The sequence below is a fragment of the Lottia gigantea genome, assembly GCF_000327385.1.
Source record: "Lottia gigantea unplaced genomic scaffold LOTGIsca_260, whole genome shotgun sequence".
NCBI classification, from domain to species: Eukaryota; Metazoa; Mollusca; class Gastropoda; family Lottiidae; genus Lottia; species Lottia gigantea.
The window spans coordinates 88,965-110,554 of NW_008708798.1; the positions used below are offsets into that span (position 1 = coordinate 88,965).

The following is a 21,590-nucleotide window of genomic DNA, read 5'->3' on the forward strand; positions in this document are numbered from 1 at the left end:
CCAAGTCAGTGGCAAAATCTGAGGGCTTTCAACCACTGCTTACAAGTGCTAACATCTGGTCTGATCTGATTTTATAGTTCCACTCTCTACTACAACTTAAATCTTGACTACGGCGCTCAAACCTGCAATCCAGTTTTTGGGATGGGTGCTACGCTTATATCATCTGCACCGAGTCAGTTCAGATGCCTTGAAAAGCCAGTCGACCCGAGGTGAAAATTGAGAGTTCGCACTTTAAGGTTGAGATTTTTGACTGGGTTTAATTAGGATAGTTTTGTCTGAATCTTATTATAAGGATTAGTAATATCAGCTTCCCGATATCATAGAACATTTAACACTAATGGAATTTATAGGTAAGTATAAACAGTAGAAATTAGTAGACGCCAGTATTTAATTTTTAACATATTTACTAAAGTGATATGCCGGAAGTTCGATAAACCTTCCTAAAAGTTGGTGCATGAATTAAGACTGTTTGGAGTACTTTTCCTCAAAAATCGCATTTTCTTTCGGATTTGTCTAGAATCTCATGTTCTCCTACTTTTCAAGGAGTGTACCTAAAAATCCCTGTGGAAATCATAAAATTTTATTTTAACGCCATTGATCTGTACCATCGACTGAAGTTTTAAGAGTATAAATTTCGTCAACTCCTACGGTCTATTGTAGCTTCATTCACAAAATTTATCTGCTAAATCTAGCAGATTTTCTTGGAAAGTGGCCATTGAGAGAAAAAGTTTACAGTTTCACCTCTTTTCCGATAAGCTAAACAATCACCATAGTACTTACCAAGTGAAAATAATCGTACTAATACAAAAGTTCATTGAAACCGATTGACTGAATCAATTTCTAAATAAAATCAGTCTGAAAAAATAAACATGTTATACCGCGAAGGTAATTCGAGTGAAGATCTGAAATGTAAGTTATTTTTACAATTCACGCCTTCATGATTTACATACAGACGTTTATCAATGAAAAGTATTTTATAGAACACGGTAGCGGAAAGTATCGAGATACTCAAGGTACACCTGATCATATTTTGAACCTAGCAGGATATTGATTTTCAGTCAATAACCAATTTTGCCAAAAATTCATTTAAATGACCTCTGAAGTTTAAAACGTACTGAATAGGACAGCTAATGTGTTGAAAATATTTTTAAAACAGGTTTTCTAGCCTTTAACCGTTTATCAGACACGCCATTGATTATGAATGGTAATTACAATACTAAACTCACGGAATTCGATATTAGATGGGAAAGTTGTCCCTTCAGAACGACTAGAGGCTTTTTTCCATGTTAGCCCCTCTTACCTGCATCACTGACAGGGGAAACCGGGTTGAAAAATCCGAAGGTGTAATCTCGACCTATGTCGGGATTTAACCGTGGACCTTCAGGCTAGCGATCCAGCGTCACCCACCGCGGCTCCCAATATCTTTCTTAAAGCTTATCCTATATGGCTGTAGATAGAATAATCGCTGAAAATTAGCTTTCGGAAAAAATTCTATGACGAAGCAGAAAAACATAAGTCCATTATTCCTATTTTATACATTTAGTAGCAGGAAGATGAAAGGCTAGAAAGGTCACGCCGCAGGAAAATATAAATAATCTTTTGTTTGGTTATATTAGGATTCTATTCTTATTCTACTGACCCAAAAGTTTAAAGAACATTTCTGCAGGCACAATCCTATAAATAGACAAATAGAGAAACATCAAAGACAGAGATCTTTCATCCACAAACGAAGCTTGTCGATTTGTCCAGGCTAATTGTTGAGTGAGCAGTATGGCTAATGAAGATAGGCCATGCCATGCAGTGGGAAATGAAGGAAATTTTGTCAGCCATGTTCCGATATCCAACTGTCCGGGGATCATTAAAAGGCACAGAACACTGGACATTGGTTGTTTGTCCAATACAAGGAGCTAAATGCTATTTCTATGTCATTCCCTCCAACTAGCAACAGACGGAAACAGGGCTGAAAAACTCGAAGGTATTATTTTGAACTATGCAACAATTGGGCCCTGAAAGAGTAAGCGATTTCCTAAAGATGTGTAAAAGAGAAAATTCGTCATATTATTATGCGAGGATAGCGGAAACGAAATCCAGTCCTTTTATCGAATAACCTCTTCAATAGGGAGATGCTCCTCTTCCTAATATTAACTCGTATAATATTTGAAACATTTAAAAATCTTTTGTTGGACTAGCAGTGAAAACCATCAATTACTATGGAAGACACCTTTGATATACAAAGCTCTAAGACATCGATCTGTTACAATATCAATACTGGTATTTGATTATTGATGTCCTGTGGGCGGGTCAATATTTAGTTTCTATCTCAAGAGGTATTCTGGTGATAGCATCTTGTGCCAAGGTTTATCAGCTATCATCCTTGAGACGTTATATAATAATGAAATATCAACGAACTATTCCCAGATAAGAAAATCACTGCACAAAATTGTGTCCTTATGGCCTTAGTTTAAGTGTGTCAAAATACCATAAACGTAAAAATTTACACGTTAGAAATTCAACTTAATACAAAATTGATCACAAAACACAAATTTTGAAACAGCGACTGGGCCCCAATTTTGAATTCTAGTGCCCACAAACGCCATAATGGATTGGCCGGTCGCTTGACTTAGCTATCATAATCAAGAATTGATTCAAACACACTTTGGACTGAATATTCTTCTGTTTTCAACCCACAGACAATGTAAGACTATCATTATTCTGGTAAAGATGTCGTTTTGATGTATACGAAAATAATTGGCATATTTTACTTCAGAAGAGTAACTCAGTCATAAATATATCTTAAAAGAACACTGGTCAGACAGTGCAGGAGAACTTTTCCTGGTACACGTTTGTTCTCGAAACATACCTAGAAATATGTACTGTTTATATAATTTTCAAGTACATGGATGTTTTCTCCTAAAATCACAGATCATAGGCTTTCGTGTTTATATTTTAAAAAAAAAAACACATATCCAGTCGTCTCCTTAATACTTGACCCCCAAAAAGTCCAATTATAGTAGGCGGTTTGTATTATGATACAAAACATTAAGCGGAAATAACCATTAAAAATTGATAGCAAGTTACATCGATTTTTGGACGATAAAGATATTTGTAACGATATTCACTGCGATGGAACTAACTAAATTTTTACTAATGTTTTTTTTTATATCTAGACCTACTTCAGGTTTGAATTATGTTCATTGCCTAATGGCCATGATCTAGAATCTATTTATCAATTTAAGGAGATATATACGATTGGAAACCTTGCTTGGAAGTTGAAAACTCAAAACACATTGTAAAGTTCAGTCAAAACCCAATAGAAAACATGATTACGACAATTGGCCGTTTGGTCTTGATTGCCTATAATAGGTGGTTTTGGTCTTTGTTCTTTTGTTATTTTCAAGAACAAGAACCGAATAGGTCTATAATACGGTCATACATGCATATCACAGAGGAAATATCCTTTGAAGTTTTGAAATTCTATGAAAAAATCTTCACGTAAACTTCTTATTGTAACTTCAAACCAAATTATAATCAAAGCTTTTTTTTAATTTGAATTATTGAGAAAGGGAAATAAGCTTGATTAATAAGATTCCATTGACTAATTGTAATTGATAGTTTTAAAATTGTTTTACACTGTTTGATACAGCGTTGATTTTCCGTTGTGAATTGATGTATAATAGTCTTCAGAATTATTTGAACTGCACGAGAATCCCACAATCTCTTCAAAAATACCCCAAACTAGAAATTTTCTTGAAATTTCTATATATTACTTGTCACGGTAAGACAAGTCGAAATTTCATTTTTTAAACGCTGATAATTCGCATGGAAATGAAGGCCCAAATTTCAGCGGTGTGCTTTAAAAGACGTTTAAGTTATAAATTTAAATGTAACCAACATAAGGTATATACGAGATAGATTTGTAAAATGTCAATACACTGTATATATATATTTTAGTATTTATGTCTTGGACCACTCAAGACAGAAGAATAATAAACTACTTAAGTAATATTACGTTTTCCACCCACCACAACGTTATACTTATCGCCTGTATAGGCTTAATTTAGTTTAATAGTCTCTCTTTTCCTTAAAACGTTTTCCATCAATCATTATTAGTTATTATAAGATTATTTTAGAACATAAGAGTGGAACATTATTTTTATTTGGATTCTTAGGAATAACATTTCATGTTATCACACGTCCTCCCTTGAAATGACACAAAGAGACACTGCTTGTAACGTGAAATATGGTGCGCGCGTACTTTTTCTTGTTGATAGCTTTATTGGTTGGTGTTGGGCAGCTTTGATAACGGACAGTAACTTTACTAACTTTTATAGTTGCGGATGACTTTGATGATAGCACAATTATTGGTAATGAGTAACTTTTATGGTAGGGTGTAGCTTAGATGGCAGCTTTGGCAGATGTCTTTGATGACGATTAGTAACTTTGATGATACTTGCCAGGGAAAAACTATGATTATGAAGCAACTTGAATGGTGGCAAGTAACTTAAATAGTAGTGGGTAACTTTAATGGAGGCGGGTAACTTTATTGATGACAGGTAGCTACGGCGAGACCCTGACTATTCCTTTTTTGAAAGATCTAATAGAGTATTTACCATTATTGATGCGTTACTTATGCACTGACTGGATATAATTTCTACAAGTTGTTACAAGTGTACTTCTTATAAATGACACTCCGTTATGTTGATTGCATGTAATTTTCTTGTCTAAATAATTGCGAAAGAGAGAAAGTAATAACAAGGTTTTTAGATATTTTATTTGGTCCATCATACTATCTCAAATATTTGCATCAAACTGACCTTCTTCTAACATTTCATAATATGATTTGAAAATCTATATTCATGAGGTTGAAATGACCTACAAGTATTTGCTTGCTGAATTCCGGTTCTGTCAATCACAAAATCGCATCGAAATATAACTTGCAGTACATCAGATTATGAAGTCATTTAAGGCTTCATCAATTTATTCATGATATTTTCTAATACGCAGTTGAATCGACGTCGTCTAACTTGAGCACAATTTTCTGAATACGCATTTATGTTTTTCCACACTAGAAATAAGATGAAATGACATTTGGAACACGATTCCAATATGGCGAAACACGACAATTTTTATGTTTCATAAATGCCATGTTACAGCAGAATATCTAAAGCCCGATCGGTATAATGGTATAGTTTTCAGATTAAGATGTGAATGAATCGTATAGTACTTTTCTTGTTACTGTTGTTTTTGGTCAATATGCGAGAGAAGGCGATGTACGGGGGTGCACTCTTCACAGTTTTCACTGTATATTATTACTTTCTTTGATTATATTATTAAATTTTCATCCTATATACTTCATTTTATTCTGATAAATAACTTAACTAAACTAAAATATGATTATAGTCTTGCTGTGCTTATTATGAAAGTTATGTATTTAACTTGAACAACACATATATGGCTTCAACTGGAGATATCTTTTGTAAAGAAAATATCATTCATTCTTTTATTGACTGCCTGATTTCATTCATTTATCTTATTGATCTTTACTGATCTAATTTCACAGTTTGATTTCCTACTAATAGTTCATGGACAATTGAGTCAGTGAATTGACAATAAATTGACCACTTTCCAGTTGAGGTTGATGAGATTAATGTTGACCTTGCTGTGTGGTGATATTTCAATAATGTTTACTTTATGTGCTTCATCTATCCTCTGTTTGTCATTTAATATTCAAATGGACAAATTACCGAAGTAATCATATAGCTTAGTTCCTGGTGATCTCAATCTAAACAAGAATCGCAACAGCCCTGTAAAGCAATAAAATAAATGTATCTGATTGGGCCTGGTATGCGTATATATTCGTCGATTGTCAATCCATGTGCCGAGACAAAAATATCACCACCGTTCTTTAAGAAGATGTGATCCTCCAGTATTATTCGCCTTTACGTTTTGTCAGGTGACCATTCCAATTGTCTAAATTGAATTTCTACTTCCAGTTCGTGAGCGAACAATTATATCTTTTATTCAGTAGACCAGATTACTTTTCAGACTTTCGATTTTCAACTATCAATGGATCTTACTACACACTCGGGGCTTCATGTTGAAATTTACAATGTTAAACAGATCACTGACTATATATTGAAATGTCATTTAAGGACCACTTGGTGAAACCGATCATATTGAGGGTGGCGCGTATCCATCCCCTGGTACTTTATGAGTCTTTTCTACATAGTCTCGGTTGAATGTCCTTTCAATGGCTCAACACATTTGAATGACATTAAATTACTTTTAAATCACAGCCTAATATCCGATATGACAAAATCCCTGATCTCTGAACATCAGCAATAATAATGGCTATCCGTTTGTTAGTGATCTCTAGTTCCATTATTAATTTGTTATTTTTCGATTACAAGAAGTCAACCTTGTAGGAATAAAAATAAGTGAATTGTAAAAGAGTGCACGTTGATATTAAAATGGTACCTTTATATTCCTCCAGCAAAGTCATTAGTAACTATTCTTCTTAACGAGACAAATTTAACCCTTTATCACACAAAAAATATTGATTCAGCTAAATTACTCAAATAGAGAAAAGGCAAAAAGCAGAATTACCATCCCTCGTGAGTATAAAGAGTGGAATTTGTGCTGCCTTTTCTTAATAATGATCACAAGAAATTTCGGAGAGAAGAAAGTGACCAACATCGAAGAAGTGTGTGTTTAATTTCAGAGGCTAAAGATGAATGAAGAAAATCAATGAAGAATTTTCTAGGGCTATTGACTGTAGTAAGAGAAAAGATTAAAGGTTCGTTACATCGCTTTAATGAAAAGTAACCCAATTTGAAAGAAGCAGTTCAAGTTTATTGAGTCAGTGAAGAACATTAAGGATACATTGAACACCAAACAATACTTAGTGTCAAAATGTATGGAGTAATAAATACAGCCACTACATGTTCATTTTAAATCCCAAATTGGCAGATTTGTTTGCATGACACACGTCTCTTTTCAAATGCTTTCTCGTCTGAAGAAAATAGCAGTTAGTCAAATAATTGTTAAATACATAAGACAATATAAATCCAGACACAACTTACGTATATATTGTGATCACCAAACAATCTTCACGTAATTCAACTGATCCAAGGACAATAACTCGAAGATTTACTTGATACAACCTTAACCTTAAGGAGAAAAGACACTATCATCTACAATGTACAATAACAATAAAAGCCATTCATGATTAAACGTTGTTTGCAAAGATTTGTTATATAGGACATTGTCTTATTTGAGGTTTTGTAGAAAACAGAAAATGCTATCTTAAATGGACATTCGACTTCTTTTTTAGGTCGAATTTTTTTTGTGCTCAAACTTGTTAAACTATACACCAAAATCTAGAAAATGTCTCTCTTTGAAAACAATTTCAGTTTGATCTAGTAGATACATCGAATTAAATAGCACACTTGAGAAATATTCTCCCTTATAATTTACGCAGTTTTTGATAATGCACATATTTAACAATAAAGCAGAATGCCCCTTTAATCAATAATTACTCTGACCCTTCGTAACAATTTTGTTATCATCTGTAAGACGAAATCCATCTTTAATGTTTTGAAATCACTTTGCGTGACTTCAAAGATATTTAAAACCCCATCTCTGATTGAATGCTACCGGGATAAATGTGCAATCAGAATTCTTGTTACAAAGTCTATCAGTTCATTGAACTCTATTCATTCACATTTTAGCTTTTGAATTACAATTATTTAACACAATTTTTGTTTCCCTGATAATTTTTAAGTTTTGCTGCTGGTGTCATTTGATTTTCTTTTACATCAAAGACCGAATCCTTTGCAAATAACGAACTTGGGCTTGACACGAGAATATTTTTTTTTATCTAATGTACACTTACCGCATAGGTGTGAGGGCACTTTATGTATTTGGGTGACAGTCAGTTGCAGGGCAGTACAAACTCACGTTTAACAAGCACTTTGAAATGGGCTTGTCAATGCACTTAGCTATCACAATCGGATAGTCGACAATAGGTTATAAATTGGTATTTTTAGGAGAATCAAGCCATTGTACCAAGATATCTAATCCGTCCAATTGCAAGAAAAAAGAAGCAATTGAAACTATTCTGCAAGGATAAACATAATTGCAAACATCACAGACGAGTTGTGTGAAATGGGGCGGAAGTAATTCAATATCGAACTGTCTTATAACACGATAGATGGCTGGAGAACAATAAATACTTCAAAGTTGGCAGTCAACTTGTACAAATTGTGGCGATTAAAGAACACGGAATGTCTATTCCGGTTTTCCAATTAATGGGAAGAATGTTGTTAAAACTGGGCATGGATCGTGACAAATTGAAACAATATTCAGATCAGTGCTCGTCAAGACTGCGAATTGCAATAAATTCTCCCCATTAAAGCTAGAAAATTGATCCAGTTTTATAGTCGACATGAGACACCTTTTAAGAACATGAACTTTCTGCATTTTGGTTTGGCCCATCTTAGAGAGAACAAGAAATGAAAAAGACATCATTTTACACATTTTCGATTGATGAGCACTTTTATTTCTTTCCAAATTATATACATGTATTGATTTATTTCAAGTACAATTGGAACCAAAAATCCAAGAAACCAAGACAGTGATCAGTCACTAGTTTTGATGTAATTTTTTTCAGCGCAAAACTATTTTTCAAAACCGCTTGTCAAATATAGATATCAGTTCTGTTTCGCTGTAAATCAAGGCTACCCTAGCTGGCTAGCTATGCGGCACACTAGGAATTAGACAGATATTCATGTTAAAAAAACCATTGGCTTCTTCTGAAAAGAGTTCGAGATACTGCTCTATTCAACACGGAATATCGTCTATGATATGGGTTTCTTCTTTGCTTCTGTATTTACCGTTTCTTAACTGCTCCGATTTACTTATTCGATTTGCAATACCAGGTGTTTTTATCAGTGGTGTTTCTATGGGGGACAGAAATTTGGCTTCCGCCCCCACCCCAAAGTTTAAACCATTGAATTCTTATATGCCTGGTGCTATTGGCCTCCCTCGACAATTATGTGGTCCCCACTCGCCCCCTTCCATATTGCTTTATAGAAACGCCACTGATCTTTTACAGTTGGGCTTAGAAAAGGTTAGAAAAGATAAGGTTATTCTATTGTTAAGGGTAGTTTATGCTGTCGCAAGATTATTTACCTAGAAAATTGTCCCATGTTTTTATCACTGATTTTTTATCCATTATAGTTTGTCACCGTTGATAATTGTCAAATGCCATGAAAAGGGACATAACTACTACTAAACACCAGAACGATGGCTGTTTCTCCAGAAATATGAAGTGGTATTCAATTATAATAAGAAAATGCATAAGGGTGGAACATCGAAAACAACGAAATGAGCCGTAGGATTCTAAGTATACAACAATTTTTCTAGAACTGATTTCGTCGAATTGATACCGTTTTTGGCCAGTCCAAATTTATAATGATGTTTATTTATGTTTGATTATTTCAATGCATAAAATGCCGCTAGCCAAATTATTTGCTCGACCAATTATTGACCTATTATTCGATTTATCAACTTATCTAATAGTCGGATCTGAGGGTCAGGAAAAATGATAAAATATCTCTTTAATATGCTATGGTAAGCTACTTTTGATGAATTATTGATAGAAATTTAAGTATTTATTTTTTTTATTTACATTGCATTGATTGTATCAGAGGATCTTTGGCTTTGTTGATGCAAAAGAGAATTATCTAAATCAGATAAGATCCCAAAATTAGGTATATAATACCTTCAGTGTACATTGGCTATTGTAGAATCAGTTTTGGATTTGACAAACAAAGCTGATCGACTCTCAAGTCAACATGATGTTCGGAATAAAGGTAGGTTTTTATTGCAGTATAACCGTCAAAATAACATGCTCCTATTAAAATATATATTTCGAAAGATGAATCTCAATATTATTAACATAAGCTGCTGTTAGTTATTGTTATGTATACAAATTTTGTGATTATTCTGTTATAATTACAGATATTTCTTATGAGTGTTGCCACACTACATGTTACAGTTCAGGGAAGACAAGCTGTTACTGAAAGGACGGAAGATGTCCACTACGGTAAGTGAATTCTGACGATATAACAATTTATATTACGATAATATGACGGATCTCAACCGCCGCCGACTGTTTTTCATACTATACAATCATTGCAAACGTAATAGCGAGATTAGAATCAGATTGCGGGGTGTTGGATCAATCTGATTACAGAATAATGCCAATGTCCCTTCTGCTCGATACTTCGTATGATTAAAACTGTATATTCATATTTGGAAGGTAATGTTGTCAATATCTTTCACATCTTACTATGGGTGTTAAGCTTGGGTTGTATGTTTGTATTGTTACAGATACGGTTTACATTAGCCACGATGGACCGGTTTCCAGATCGAAAAGATCAACTCAGATGCCTCATACAATGTTCTTTGACATCAAGTCGCACAAAACGGATATCAAATTACGTTTAAAAAGGGCACCGAAATTGGATATACCTACTTATATGCTAACAAATGGTACCGTTGAAAGGGTATATATACCCGACTACCAGGTATGACTAAATTTCTATATATATTGAAAGTAATAAAAAAAACTTATTGATCAAACTTAAATCACCGCAGCAAGATGTTCTGCGCACTGAAGATGAATACGTTCTGAGCAATTTTCTTTTAAAATTATATCAAAAAGTGCTATTGCTTTCGCCAAAACAGTTATCAATAATCGATTTTGTAGAAACATGGTGTGTATATAAGTTATGATACAGGAAAAGCTGTTATGGTATCAGAGAAAGGTGGTTATTATGATGTGGTAAGACATTTATGTTTTAATCCATTACATTACATTCCGTGTTATGTGCTTTCAATGGCTTTTTCACATTGGAAGAATCACACAGTTAAATAAAACGGGTACTTTATTATTTGTATGGAGAAAGCATTTGTAAAGTTGGATTTACATTGAGATGATATCGACCACATGGAGCATAAAGGCGTCAACATGGTTATTACATGCATGGCCGTTTTTCAGGATTTTCAAAGGCAACGCCAAGATGGCGCAATACGCAACTCAGCATATATTTTAGCTTGTTTTATATAAACACTTATGCCCAGCATGACATCCATGGCAACATGTAGATTATTTTTTGAATTTATCAACTTGGCATTTATGGTAGCTCATGCCACTCGGCCACTTTTTCAGAGAATCCACATAGCCAATAAGGTATTGATTTTCAAAAATTATTTTTTAGGAAGGAGAAGTGGTTGTAAACAACCAAAATCTTCAAGTCACATCTCTCGGTGGAGGACGCCATAATCTGTTTGCAGTTGGACCTATTAGCTATGGAAAAGATTATCGAAATGCAGATAAATCTAATAATCTAAAGCCCAAGATCTCTGTCCGTAAGGCTGCTCGTAGATTAAGGAAAGGACGTAGAAACCGAAGTAAAAGACAGGTGACTCAATATGTCACTGAACTGTTGATAATTACTGATACATCTGTTAGAAACAAGTAAGTGATCTCCTTCAAGGAATTATATTAGTCCAAACATATACCGAGATGAACTGTATTTAAATATATTTTGTATGAGATGACAGCAGTGAGACAGAACATGCTAACAACTAATTCCACTCTGCGGTTTAGTTTGCCAATTAGCCATCATTTTTTATTCCACAAGGATAATATACTTTTTTTTAGTGTATGTTATACAAACCAATGGGTCGATGACTTTGCTGGTGGACAGGACTGTCACTTAGATTATTCTGCAACCTATAAATTAGCTTTAAGCGCCTAGGTCCACACCTTTAATCCTCGCTCCACAATCATAAGTGTTATATCGGGTGTCTCCTGTGATGTCACTGTATCTGCCTAGTGACATCCGTTTAGTAATATTACCTTGGTAGTATTTCTGTATGGTATATAATTATTTCAGGTTTATTGCTAGAAACGGTGATCTAGCCATAGCTGATGCTGAATTAAAGACATATTATGCATTAATAATTCTTGGGGTAAGTCCAAAAACTATAGAAAACTTTTGTGGAGGAAGGTTTCTGTGATTCTTACTAAGACAACTAGTGAAAAAAACCACTCGACCCTTGACTCGGTTCTTTTAAACACTATGCTAATTGACAACCTGGTAGCTTGGCAGTAACGAGCAAACAAGTTGTACCATATTATTCATAACTATGTGTTTTCTTTTTTTAAGATGACTGAAAGATACCAAAGTATATCTCTGTTTTATCCTGATGTATCGTATGTTGTAGAAGGTAGCGGCATTGTTATACCTGCAGTAAGTATACTAGAGTCACGTAAACGTAAAAAATAAGCACCAGAGAGAGTTTCAGTCATATGATTGGGAAATTAAATGGCTTTCTTTTCTGCAACTAATGAAAACAATGTACAATGATGCATTACAGATTAAATCATAATAAATATTTCATTGACAACAAGATGAAATAAGGAAAGACCCATAGAAAGGTGTACGACCTTTACTTATATAGTACCCCTATCTCTCATTGCTTCCGACAAATTGAATCTGGTAGCTTTCGCTATTATCCAATAATGTCACATATTATATATATCCAGACGATAAACGACGTACCGTTCTACAGAGATAATCAAAATAATGGTTTGGTACAATTTGATCCAGCTTTAGATGCATTCACTGATTGGGTTAACCTCAACAAAGACACTTTACCCAAACACGATCATGCTATGTGGTTTACAAAGTAAGACTTCAATTCATTGTTATCTTGTTGTGTTTTTGCCTTTTCCAAATTTGTGAAGACGTTATTAATAATGCTGCAATAGGCTCACAATTTTTACCCTTCGGGTTTATCAATTAGAGACTGACAAATGTAATGGTTGTTAACCAGTGCACACCATAACATATCTCTAGTACGATCTCCAGTTCCTCATTGACATTTTTGTCTCTTGAAGATCAATAATGCCTTTGATTTAAGCATGTTATAGATATATACATGGTCATGTTTCTATGTAAATAACAATATTCAAATATTTTTATATTATTTTGTTTTCAGTGATCAGTTGGCATCCGGCACATCTACATCAGTAATTGGTAAGATTTCCTTCAGTGTATATATATTCATAACAATTTCAAATAGGCTAATTTTTAAGTGGAAGGATGCACCGATTTACTTTGAAATTTTGAAAATCAGACTATTTTTAAAAAAATGAAGTCCTAAGAAATGAAGTTAATAAATCAAGTATTACTCATGTATACAAAACTATATAATTATAACTTTAAAATGGTATTTGATACATCGGTGTACAAAAGGAGACAGGGATTTCTTTTAACAAACTCATTTTAACTTGCTCATATATTCAGTCTAATACTTTTTTTCTGGGGATATTGACTTGGAAAGTTGCCAATTCGAAATGTACGCGTTGCTTATATGATCACGATTTATCATTCAAGGCGTAGCATGGTTAAATGGTGTGTGTAGAAATTTAGGAACGTCGATTGTTGAAGACTTTTATTCTGGTGGAACAACCTCTACTGCTACCCATGAACTAGGTCACAGGTATGCCAAATCAAAAAGATATCTGATATCAGAATGACTCAATAATAAATGTTTCTTGACTATCTCAATCTACTATATTAGAAGAGATATATGCATCTATCATGTTTCTCCGTTAACACAGTGGGGCTTCTACTCAGAGAAGCTGTATGACCTTTTTTAAATATGCGATTAACTAGTCAGTAGTAGCAATAGCCTTAGCATTAGGTCTGCAATCTACCGTAACACGATCCCTTTAAGCATTCTTTGTCTCTTATAAATCAAGTCATTTGCATCATGTGTCCTTATTGAATGTTGCATTTATACAATACTGAAATATGTCCTTTTTCAGCTTAGCAGCATATCATGACGGTGATTTTCGAGAATGTTCAAATAATGACTACTATGTAATGGCGGCATTTGCATTCATTCCAATTGGTACTCAGGGATCTAACCCCTGGTTCTTCTCATACTGTTCATCTGTGTATATAGTATACTATACTGAACAAACGTAAGTGTGATCCAATTGGCCATTATTATTTATCAATGCCAATACCATAGACGCAAGTTCGTCTTATGCATAACAGTGACTCAACTACCATAGGGACTGCCTGAACCACCATGCAGGAAGATAACATTTGCTTAACATAAGCCAACTCATAATAGATTTAGTGTTCTCTGCTCCAAGTTCAATCTTCATTCTTTGATTTGAACAGGAATCAATGTTTGACAACTGATGATAACGGTATAACATCACCATCAACAACTGAAGTAGCTGGTCAATATATTGATGCCGATGAACAGTGTCGTTTAGCTTTCTCCTCATCTAGTTCTTATTTCTGTAGAGTAAGTAACAATATTTTTATTTATTTTTGATTATATTCCATTACTAAAATGTGGGCCAACATTCAGATTATCTTTTATTAGATTTTGTTTTAGTTTCGGCACACTTTCGAACTAAAACCCCAATAAGTCAGTATTAGTACTTGCACCTTCTCAGGCAATAGCATATCTCACGGTCTGATTATACTGTTAAGTGCTGTGTGGAATCGATCTAAAGTTGAGTGTTTTTCCCTGGTTGGCAGCATATGATTTAATTTTCAGACGTAAAATTTTGTAACATGAAACTTGTAAATATGGGTAGGAATTTTAAATGACTTTGTTTTATATTAGATTCAAATTTCGATTGCACAAATTTGATGGATCCATTTCTTTGACGATAATGAATCTAAGTATAACTTGTTCTCTTGTTATTGCAGAACAGACAAAGGACAGAATTGGGATTTCCATCAATGTGTAACAGATTGTATTGTTACAATCCACAAAATGCAGACTGTGAATACATCGGATCCATGGATTTTACTTCTTGTGGCAGTGGACAGGTAAGCGTTTTTAATTTATTTTATTCTGTATGCAATGATTGCCTTTAGACAATCCAATAACCACCAATGAATACAATTCATAACTGCCCCTTCTAAATCAATTAGATAAATCTCGGATGAGTTCGAGTTTTCGATCGATTCTGATGAGATTTGATCATTGAGATTGATAAAATCTCGGATCGGATTGAAATTGATCATTGATTTTTCGATAACCAATAAAGCTACAACTTTTTGAGGGAAACGTGGATGGTCATTCGTGGTTAATACATGACCATTTCGCTGCTTGTTATAGTATCATTAAATCTAACATAACTGCTATTTGTGAAGTTATCAGTTCCGACTTTTTAAATGCGAACACATGCCAGGCTTTGCCTCATGGATTCTGTAAATGAAATCATTGTTTCTGTGTATGGAGTCGTTAATGACTGACATGATTTGATGTATTTTTCAGTGGTGTGAAAAGGGTGAGTGTGTAGCTGCTGCTTCTGCACCGCAAACAGCAAGTAAGTATCCGCACAACTAATATTACCTCATTTCAGTGTGCATCACATATGTCATATCAATGTGTGCGATGTTTTCCATCACTGCACCTCTTTTGAAAATAAGAATGTAGACTTAACAAGACCCAACAAACAATTTTATATGTTTTTTGTTCATGCTTCTCAAATTTTTAGTTTCCGTTTGATGTCATGGATTCTTATGCCCTTTTAACCCATGATGTACACAAACATACATGTTACGTTGGTTTTCCTTTGTAGTCGATTGCCCCCAAGGCGATAGTCCTGTGGCCTCCTGCAATTCAGCTGATTGTTCAACTTACAGTACAGCACAATTCACTGATTGTTGTGAAACCTGTTCACCAACAACATCTCCAGTAAACTCTCCGACAACATCCCCAGCAACCTCACCTCTTGCATCAGCCATAACATCACCATTGACTTCCCCGACAACATCACCATCGACTTCCCCAACAACATCACAGACAACCTCGCCTACAGCATCACCAACAACCTTACCTATTATATCACAAACAACTTCTCCGACAACATCACCAACAACTTCTCCGACAATATCACCAACAACTTCTCCGACAATATCACCATCAACTTCTCCGACAATATCACCATCTACGTCCCCTACAACATCACAAACAACCTCACCTACAGCATCACCAACAACTGTCCGTATCTTATCACCAACAACCTCTCCTTCGATATCACCAACAACTTCCCCTACAACATCACCAGCAACCTCCCCTACAACATCACCTATAACTTCCCAAACAACTTCGGTTACAATTTCTCCTACACCTGCGCAAGTGACATGTTCCAACATTTGTAGATGGTGTAGACTAAAATCAGCAAGATTGACAACATTTAGCTTTTGTTTCCCTTTTGCATTTTAACAGTAACTGTAAATACTATAACTGAATACATACAAATATAATTAACATGAGGTTATCAAAATAACAACAAAAAAATCTATTGTACAGGTGAAACAGAAATGTAATATATGCCTGGAACATATATAAATTTTACTTTTTTGGTTATTTCGATACAGACTGTAAGTAATGTAACCTGTTGTAATAAGTTGTAGTCGCAGACATTTGCTGCTTTATGTCAAAAATGTCTTTTTCAGAAAAGAATCTAAAATTTACATCTGTTTTTAAAAGGTCTCTGTGTCTTAATGATATCTCCCAATGGTGAAAATTCACAATGAACGGATTATGAGTTTGTTATCACCTTTTCCTATTGATATCTAAGAGTTTTATGTCACTTTCAATGGAACTTTGTAGATTGATGAGACTTTGGGCAATTTTGGATTTACAGAAGTTTTTGCTAAAATTATTTCAGAGTTGTAAAACACTTCAAACACAGTTTCCAAACACTACAATGTCCAGCTTTTCTCTATGTATGACGTAATCAAAACACACATCAAAGGGGCTTATAATGAAAGCTAAATGTGATGTGTATATATTCTGGAATATAACCCATTTGCAACTGGTTTTAATTATTTAATTCGGCATCTATTTTGGAGAGTTCACATTATTAACAATATGTAATAAATTTTGAAGAAATGTAATAAAGTATTGATCTGAATATCTCAAATATATATTTTATTGCTTTTAACCATCTTCTTTTTCGGAGGGGCAATTCACTCTGCGCCTTTGGTAAGCTTAACATGCTTACTTGTGAAGAGTGCACTGTCCCTTTAGTTATCCCAGGTAGATTTAACGTGGGCAAAATTCAAATGTATACCTTGAAAAGATAACTCACTTCCCCATCAAGACTGGTATATAAAATACCAAAAAATATTACATACCACAACCTTTGAAGAAACTTCACTTAATAGTCATCAAATGAACCAAGCACAAAGCGTCTACATCTCAATGCAAAATAATACAAATTTATACATGTATGAAGTTTATATTAAAAACAGTCAAAAGCTGATGGTCAAAAGGCAGCATTACACATGCCATTCCATGATTTTGCATTAAAAATTTGCCATATAGGAAGTCACTTTAAAAGGGATTGCAATAAGGTAAGGAGGACATTACTATGCTATCGGGGACACAGAGGCATCAATTTTCATTATTCTTATATTCAATCAGAAGTCTGCTGCTCCTGCAATTACACTTAAACTAAGTGATATCACGAAGTGCCTTTGTGATACAAGCATATTTGGTGATGTGCGACGTCATCAAATGATTACTTTTTAGGGAATTGCCTTAACCTCGAACGTCTAACTGAAAATTGCAATGGTACAAATTGATACATCAGTGTCCCTGATAGCATAGTAGTTATGTTTCCATTTGCTCTTTACAATCCCTTTAGGAAAAATAATGCTACAATTTAACAATATTATTTAATAACAGATATATACATTAAATACAATAACTTGATATTGAAGCCTAGGTCAGTGGGGCAAGTAGAATTGTTCAGTTCCCCAGTTGATGTTCTAAGGCTCTGTCCTATCAATTTTTTCAGCTCATTTCTAAATTCAATTTACACTATAGTTTAACCATAATTTTTACAAGTTCATAATATAAAATACCAGTTCAGATTTATATAGTGGAATTTAGGACTTGATACACTATAATTTAACCATGCCTTCACAAGCTGCTAAACTAAATAAAAAGTTTTCTGTAGCAGGAGGCATTTTTCTTTCACGTAAACTTTCTAATGTGATATAAGATTTGTGTTCTTCGTCTTCAATACACAATGATTTTAAATTGTTTAATAACTCTTTAGTTTTATTAGCAATCTCCTGAAAAATAAAGGGAGAAATTTTAAGTTGATTTGTTGGTCACTGGTCACTTGGCAGGTATTTTTTTAAAAGGCATTTTATCATCTGACTGGGATGGCATTTGGTCAGTTAATTAAGTAACATAAATAGCCATCCAGGTTTCCCCGAATTTGATATGGTAGTATTACTGTCATAGCATAACCTTATATCACATGATATCTAAAGAAAAAGATTGATTGCTAAATACAAAACATCCTTGTCTAAATATATACAATGACTATGCTTTTATCCATGTATATGATCACAATCGAAAATTTAAAGAATATGAACCTATTACTTACCTTTATAATATCTTGATTTGTATTATTGTCATCTTCTGTAGATTTGACCATTACCATAGCAATGTCTTTATGTAATTTACCCATAGCTAGAGCCTCTGTAATAATATATATGTCAGTTTTTACAAATAACTTAGAAACCATGCATTTCTTTATTTTCACTAGTAATTTTGAATAAATCATAAAAATTAGCATGAAACTTTTTTCCCTCTCAATTTCACTTAAAGTTATGTGATTTCTGCCCACAAAATTTTAAAATGCTACCTTTTGCTTGTGGAGCAACAGTAATTTGACCAGAACTCATATTTACAAATACATCATATAGATCATTTCTACAAAATAAGAAAACACTCTGTCAGTGAAATAGATATGAGAGTCTCAATTCAAAAAAAGTGTCAGATGGGACAATAAATCTTGACTGTGCACATTACAAGAACCATCAATAATTGGAAATCAAAACAGACAAGTCTAATGCCACTGTTCTGACAAAGTTTCTCTCATTGACCACTGTATGGAGTTGCCCATCATCAGTAACCCAATAAGGTACAGAAAATATAGAAGTGAAACATTACTTTATTTCATAACATTGTCATTGACTCTACCAGCTGAATGTGTAGGATAAAATGAGAAAGGACATTTATTTAAAAAATAAAAAAAAATATATTTACCTTCCCTCAACAGAAGCTTCTACAAAGCCAGCAATATAATGACTAGAAGACTTGATAAAATTTATTTCTTCATCTCTTAATTCTAAAAAGGGGTAAAGTATTTCCCAGTTCTGTCGATGCCACACTAAGGAGGGTAGTGCCCTGCAAGAAAAGGTCTCAATTTCCAGTACCAATATTAAAGCGTATAATATCATCAAACTATGCACTCAACTAACAACTAAGTGAGAAAAGTTAGTAAAGTACTTGAAATTCTGCACTAATATGGAACAATACTTGACTTTGGGTTTTGATTACAAAATATGAAAGTGTTTTGAACAAAAACATAAATGCTAAGAAAGGGGGGCTGCTCACCTAGTGAATGCTAATAAATCAATTAAGGAATGTGCTGGACCATAAACTACTATTCTCTTTTTTAACATTAAGGCTGTATATATTAATATTGTTTCTACACCAAATGTTTCTATCACAGCTAAAAATGAAAAGAACATTCTTTAACGAATACTTAGGGCCGTATGCAGCTCTCTTACTTTGACTAAAGTCGAACTCTACAAAGTTAGGATTAAGGCTTTCATTTTCTACATTTGATAGTCAAATTTAAGCAGGACTTTAGTAAAGATCGACTGGTGCATACCTAAAGTTCAAGTTAAGTATAACTTTAGTCAAAGTTTAGGTAAAATATGAGCGCTGCATATGGCCCTTAGTTTTTTTTTTTTATTTTCAGTTTATGTTGTCATAAATAAGTTCTTAGTTCTTAATTTTTGTCCCTCCAGTTAGGTATGCATGAGAATCAGACACTGGATTATAATTCTGAATTATATCAAGGGCTTTAAAAGAGATAAATAGTGTTAATATAAATAATATAAAGGCCACTTACTTCTGACTTGGCTTTTACCATAAGCCTGTTTGGTATCAAACTCTTTTAAGCTAAATTTACCATTTTCTCCATTTACGCAAACACCTCTGGTCATAACTGACAGGTAATTCTCTAAGATTTTAGCTGGATTTCCAGTTTGTATATATAGTTGTGAAAATAATTTACATAACGTTTCATATCTCTCAGGATTAAAGTCTTTAGTAACTAAAACTAGTGACACTACGTTTACCTTTATAGTATAAAAACAAAATTTGTAGTTTTAATGGACTTAAAATATCAGTAAACAGTTACAATTTTACAACTGTCTTATAAGTTGCCATAGGGTGGCTCAATAAGGGAACTTATGTTGACATATTCTGAATCATCAACGATGCCACTGCCACGACTCAAATCACCTTATTGATGAAAAAATTATTTTTTCTGATTGAGTGCTGGATATCCAAAGCTTTTGCGAAAAACATGACAACAATGTTGTCAAATTACTCACATAAGCTTATTCTATGGAAATGTGAAAAGTGTAGGCCTAAGGTGGAATATAATAGACCTATGGATGAATCTTTTGATCTTTTGTGACAGCACACACTCACTTTATCTAAAGGTGTATCAACATCATCTAAGGCTGTACTGAGAATGTAAAACCAAGAATGTTGCCATCGACTGTAAATAAACTGAACTTGATGTGTAGAATCTTTCTCTAGTCCAGACTTGTGAATAAAGAAATCCCTTTGCTGACTGCTAACTGATGGGTAGGACCAAGTCCATAAAACATCTCCACTTTCATCTTTCTCTGAAAACAGTAAAATGGGCTTTTTGTTATATCTGTTGCCAGATAGCCAAAACAGCATAGTTTAAATTATAGTAGGCATATGCTCCTCTCAACATGTAGTCATTGTATCAAATGTCCAGGTTAAAACGTTACCGCAGAAATCAACAACAAAATCATTTTCAAAGTAGATAACATACTCATGGAATTGCCTGCTAAGATGTAGGCCTATGCTGGTGCTAGATCATTTTTTTTAATTGACATGGCATCTTGACGAATAAGGGGGCGTGTCCCAAGTCAAATGTTATTTACAAACTTCGTCATTCTGCGCCCAATACAAAATGTCCATACATATTTTTTGGCATTAAATTGATAATGTTAACCTATTTCTTGGTCCCACATTAATATTGTATCTTAAGTCGGGTAACCTAATGAATAATTAGACAAACCAATCAATCCAGTTGACAGCAAATCGCAAAAAGACGCCATGTTTTGAATGCTACTTACTCTACTTCCGGGTAAAATCGTCCTTATTTTGTAACAAAATCGACCAATCCAACGTGATCACGTTCATAAACGACCGTGTGCTTGGCCTATCATTAGGCAATTTCACGGTTTGTTCGAAACTGGAATTCCAGTACTACAATTTCGATAAAGGATTATCTGGTAGCATTTTACTACTAAAAAACTCATTAGAAATCTTTATTGAAGTATCATAAGAATGGTTTTTCAAATAATTTTATTTCAACATGTTCGTAAGAATGG

The 21,590-nt window shown here is 33.9% G+C and overlaps 3 protein-coding genes across 3 annotated transcripts; 1 reads left to right on the forward strand and 2 right to left on the reverse strand.

Annotated features, from left to right (window-relative positions):
• Positions 1–9,857: 9,857 nt before the first annotated feature.
• On the forward strand, positions 9,858–15,549 carry LOTGIDRAFT_175259 (hypothetical protein; the record flags this gene model as incomplete). Its single annotated transcript, XM_009056117.1, has 15 exons — positions 9,858–9,875; positions 10,024–10,108; positions 10,396–10,592; positions 10,775–10,849; positions 11,286–11,545; positions 11,967–12,042; positions 12,240–12,323; positions 12,620–12,762; positions 13,075–13,112; positions 13,473–13,578; positions 13,907–14,065; positions 14,271–14,400; positions 14,814–14,936; positions 15,388–15,439; positions 15,476–15,549. 15 exons carry the CDS (start codon positions 9,858–9,860, stop codon positions 15,547–15,549), a joined length of 1,620 nt encoding a protein of 539 aa, XP_009054365.1.
• Positions 15,550–15,752: 203 nt separating this feature from the next.
• On the reverse strand, positions 15,753–16,271 carry LOTGIDRAFT_175260 (hypothetical protein; the record flags this gene model as incomplete). Its single annotated transcript, XM_009056118.1, has 1 exon — positions 15,753–16,271. One exon carries the CDS (start codon positions 16,269–16,271, stop codon positions 15,753–15,755), a length of 519 nt encoding a protein of 172 aa, XP_009054366.1.
• Positions 16,272–17,790: 1,519 nt separating this feature from the next.
• On the reverse strand, positions 17,791–21,314 carry LOTGIDRAFT_239462 (hypothetical protein; the record flags this gene model as incomplete). The annotated part of the gene is made up of 8 exons (XM_009056119.1): positions 17,791–18,203; positions 18,524–18,618; positions 18,785–18,852; positions 19,189–19,329; positions 19,540–19,657; positions 20,063–20,291; positions 20,650–20,849; positions 21,275–21,314. 8 exons carry the CDS (start codon positions 21,312–21,314, stop codon positions 18,030–18,032), a joined length of 1,065 nt encoding a protein of 354 aa, XP_009054367.1. The 3' UTR covers positions 17,791–18,029.
• Positions 21,315–21,590: the final 276 nt, after the last annotated feature.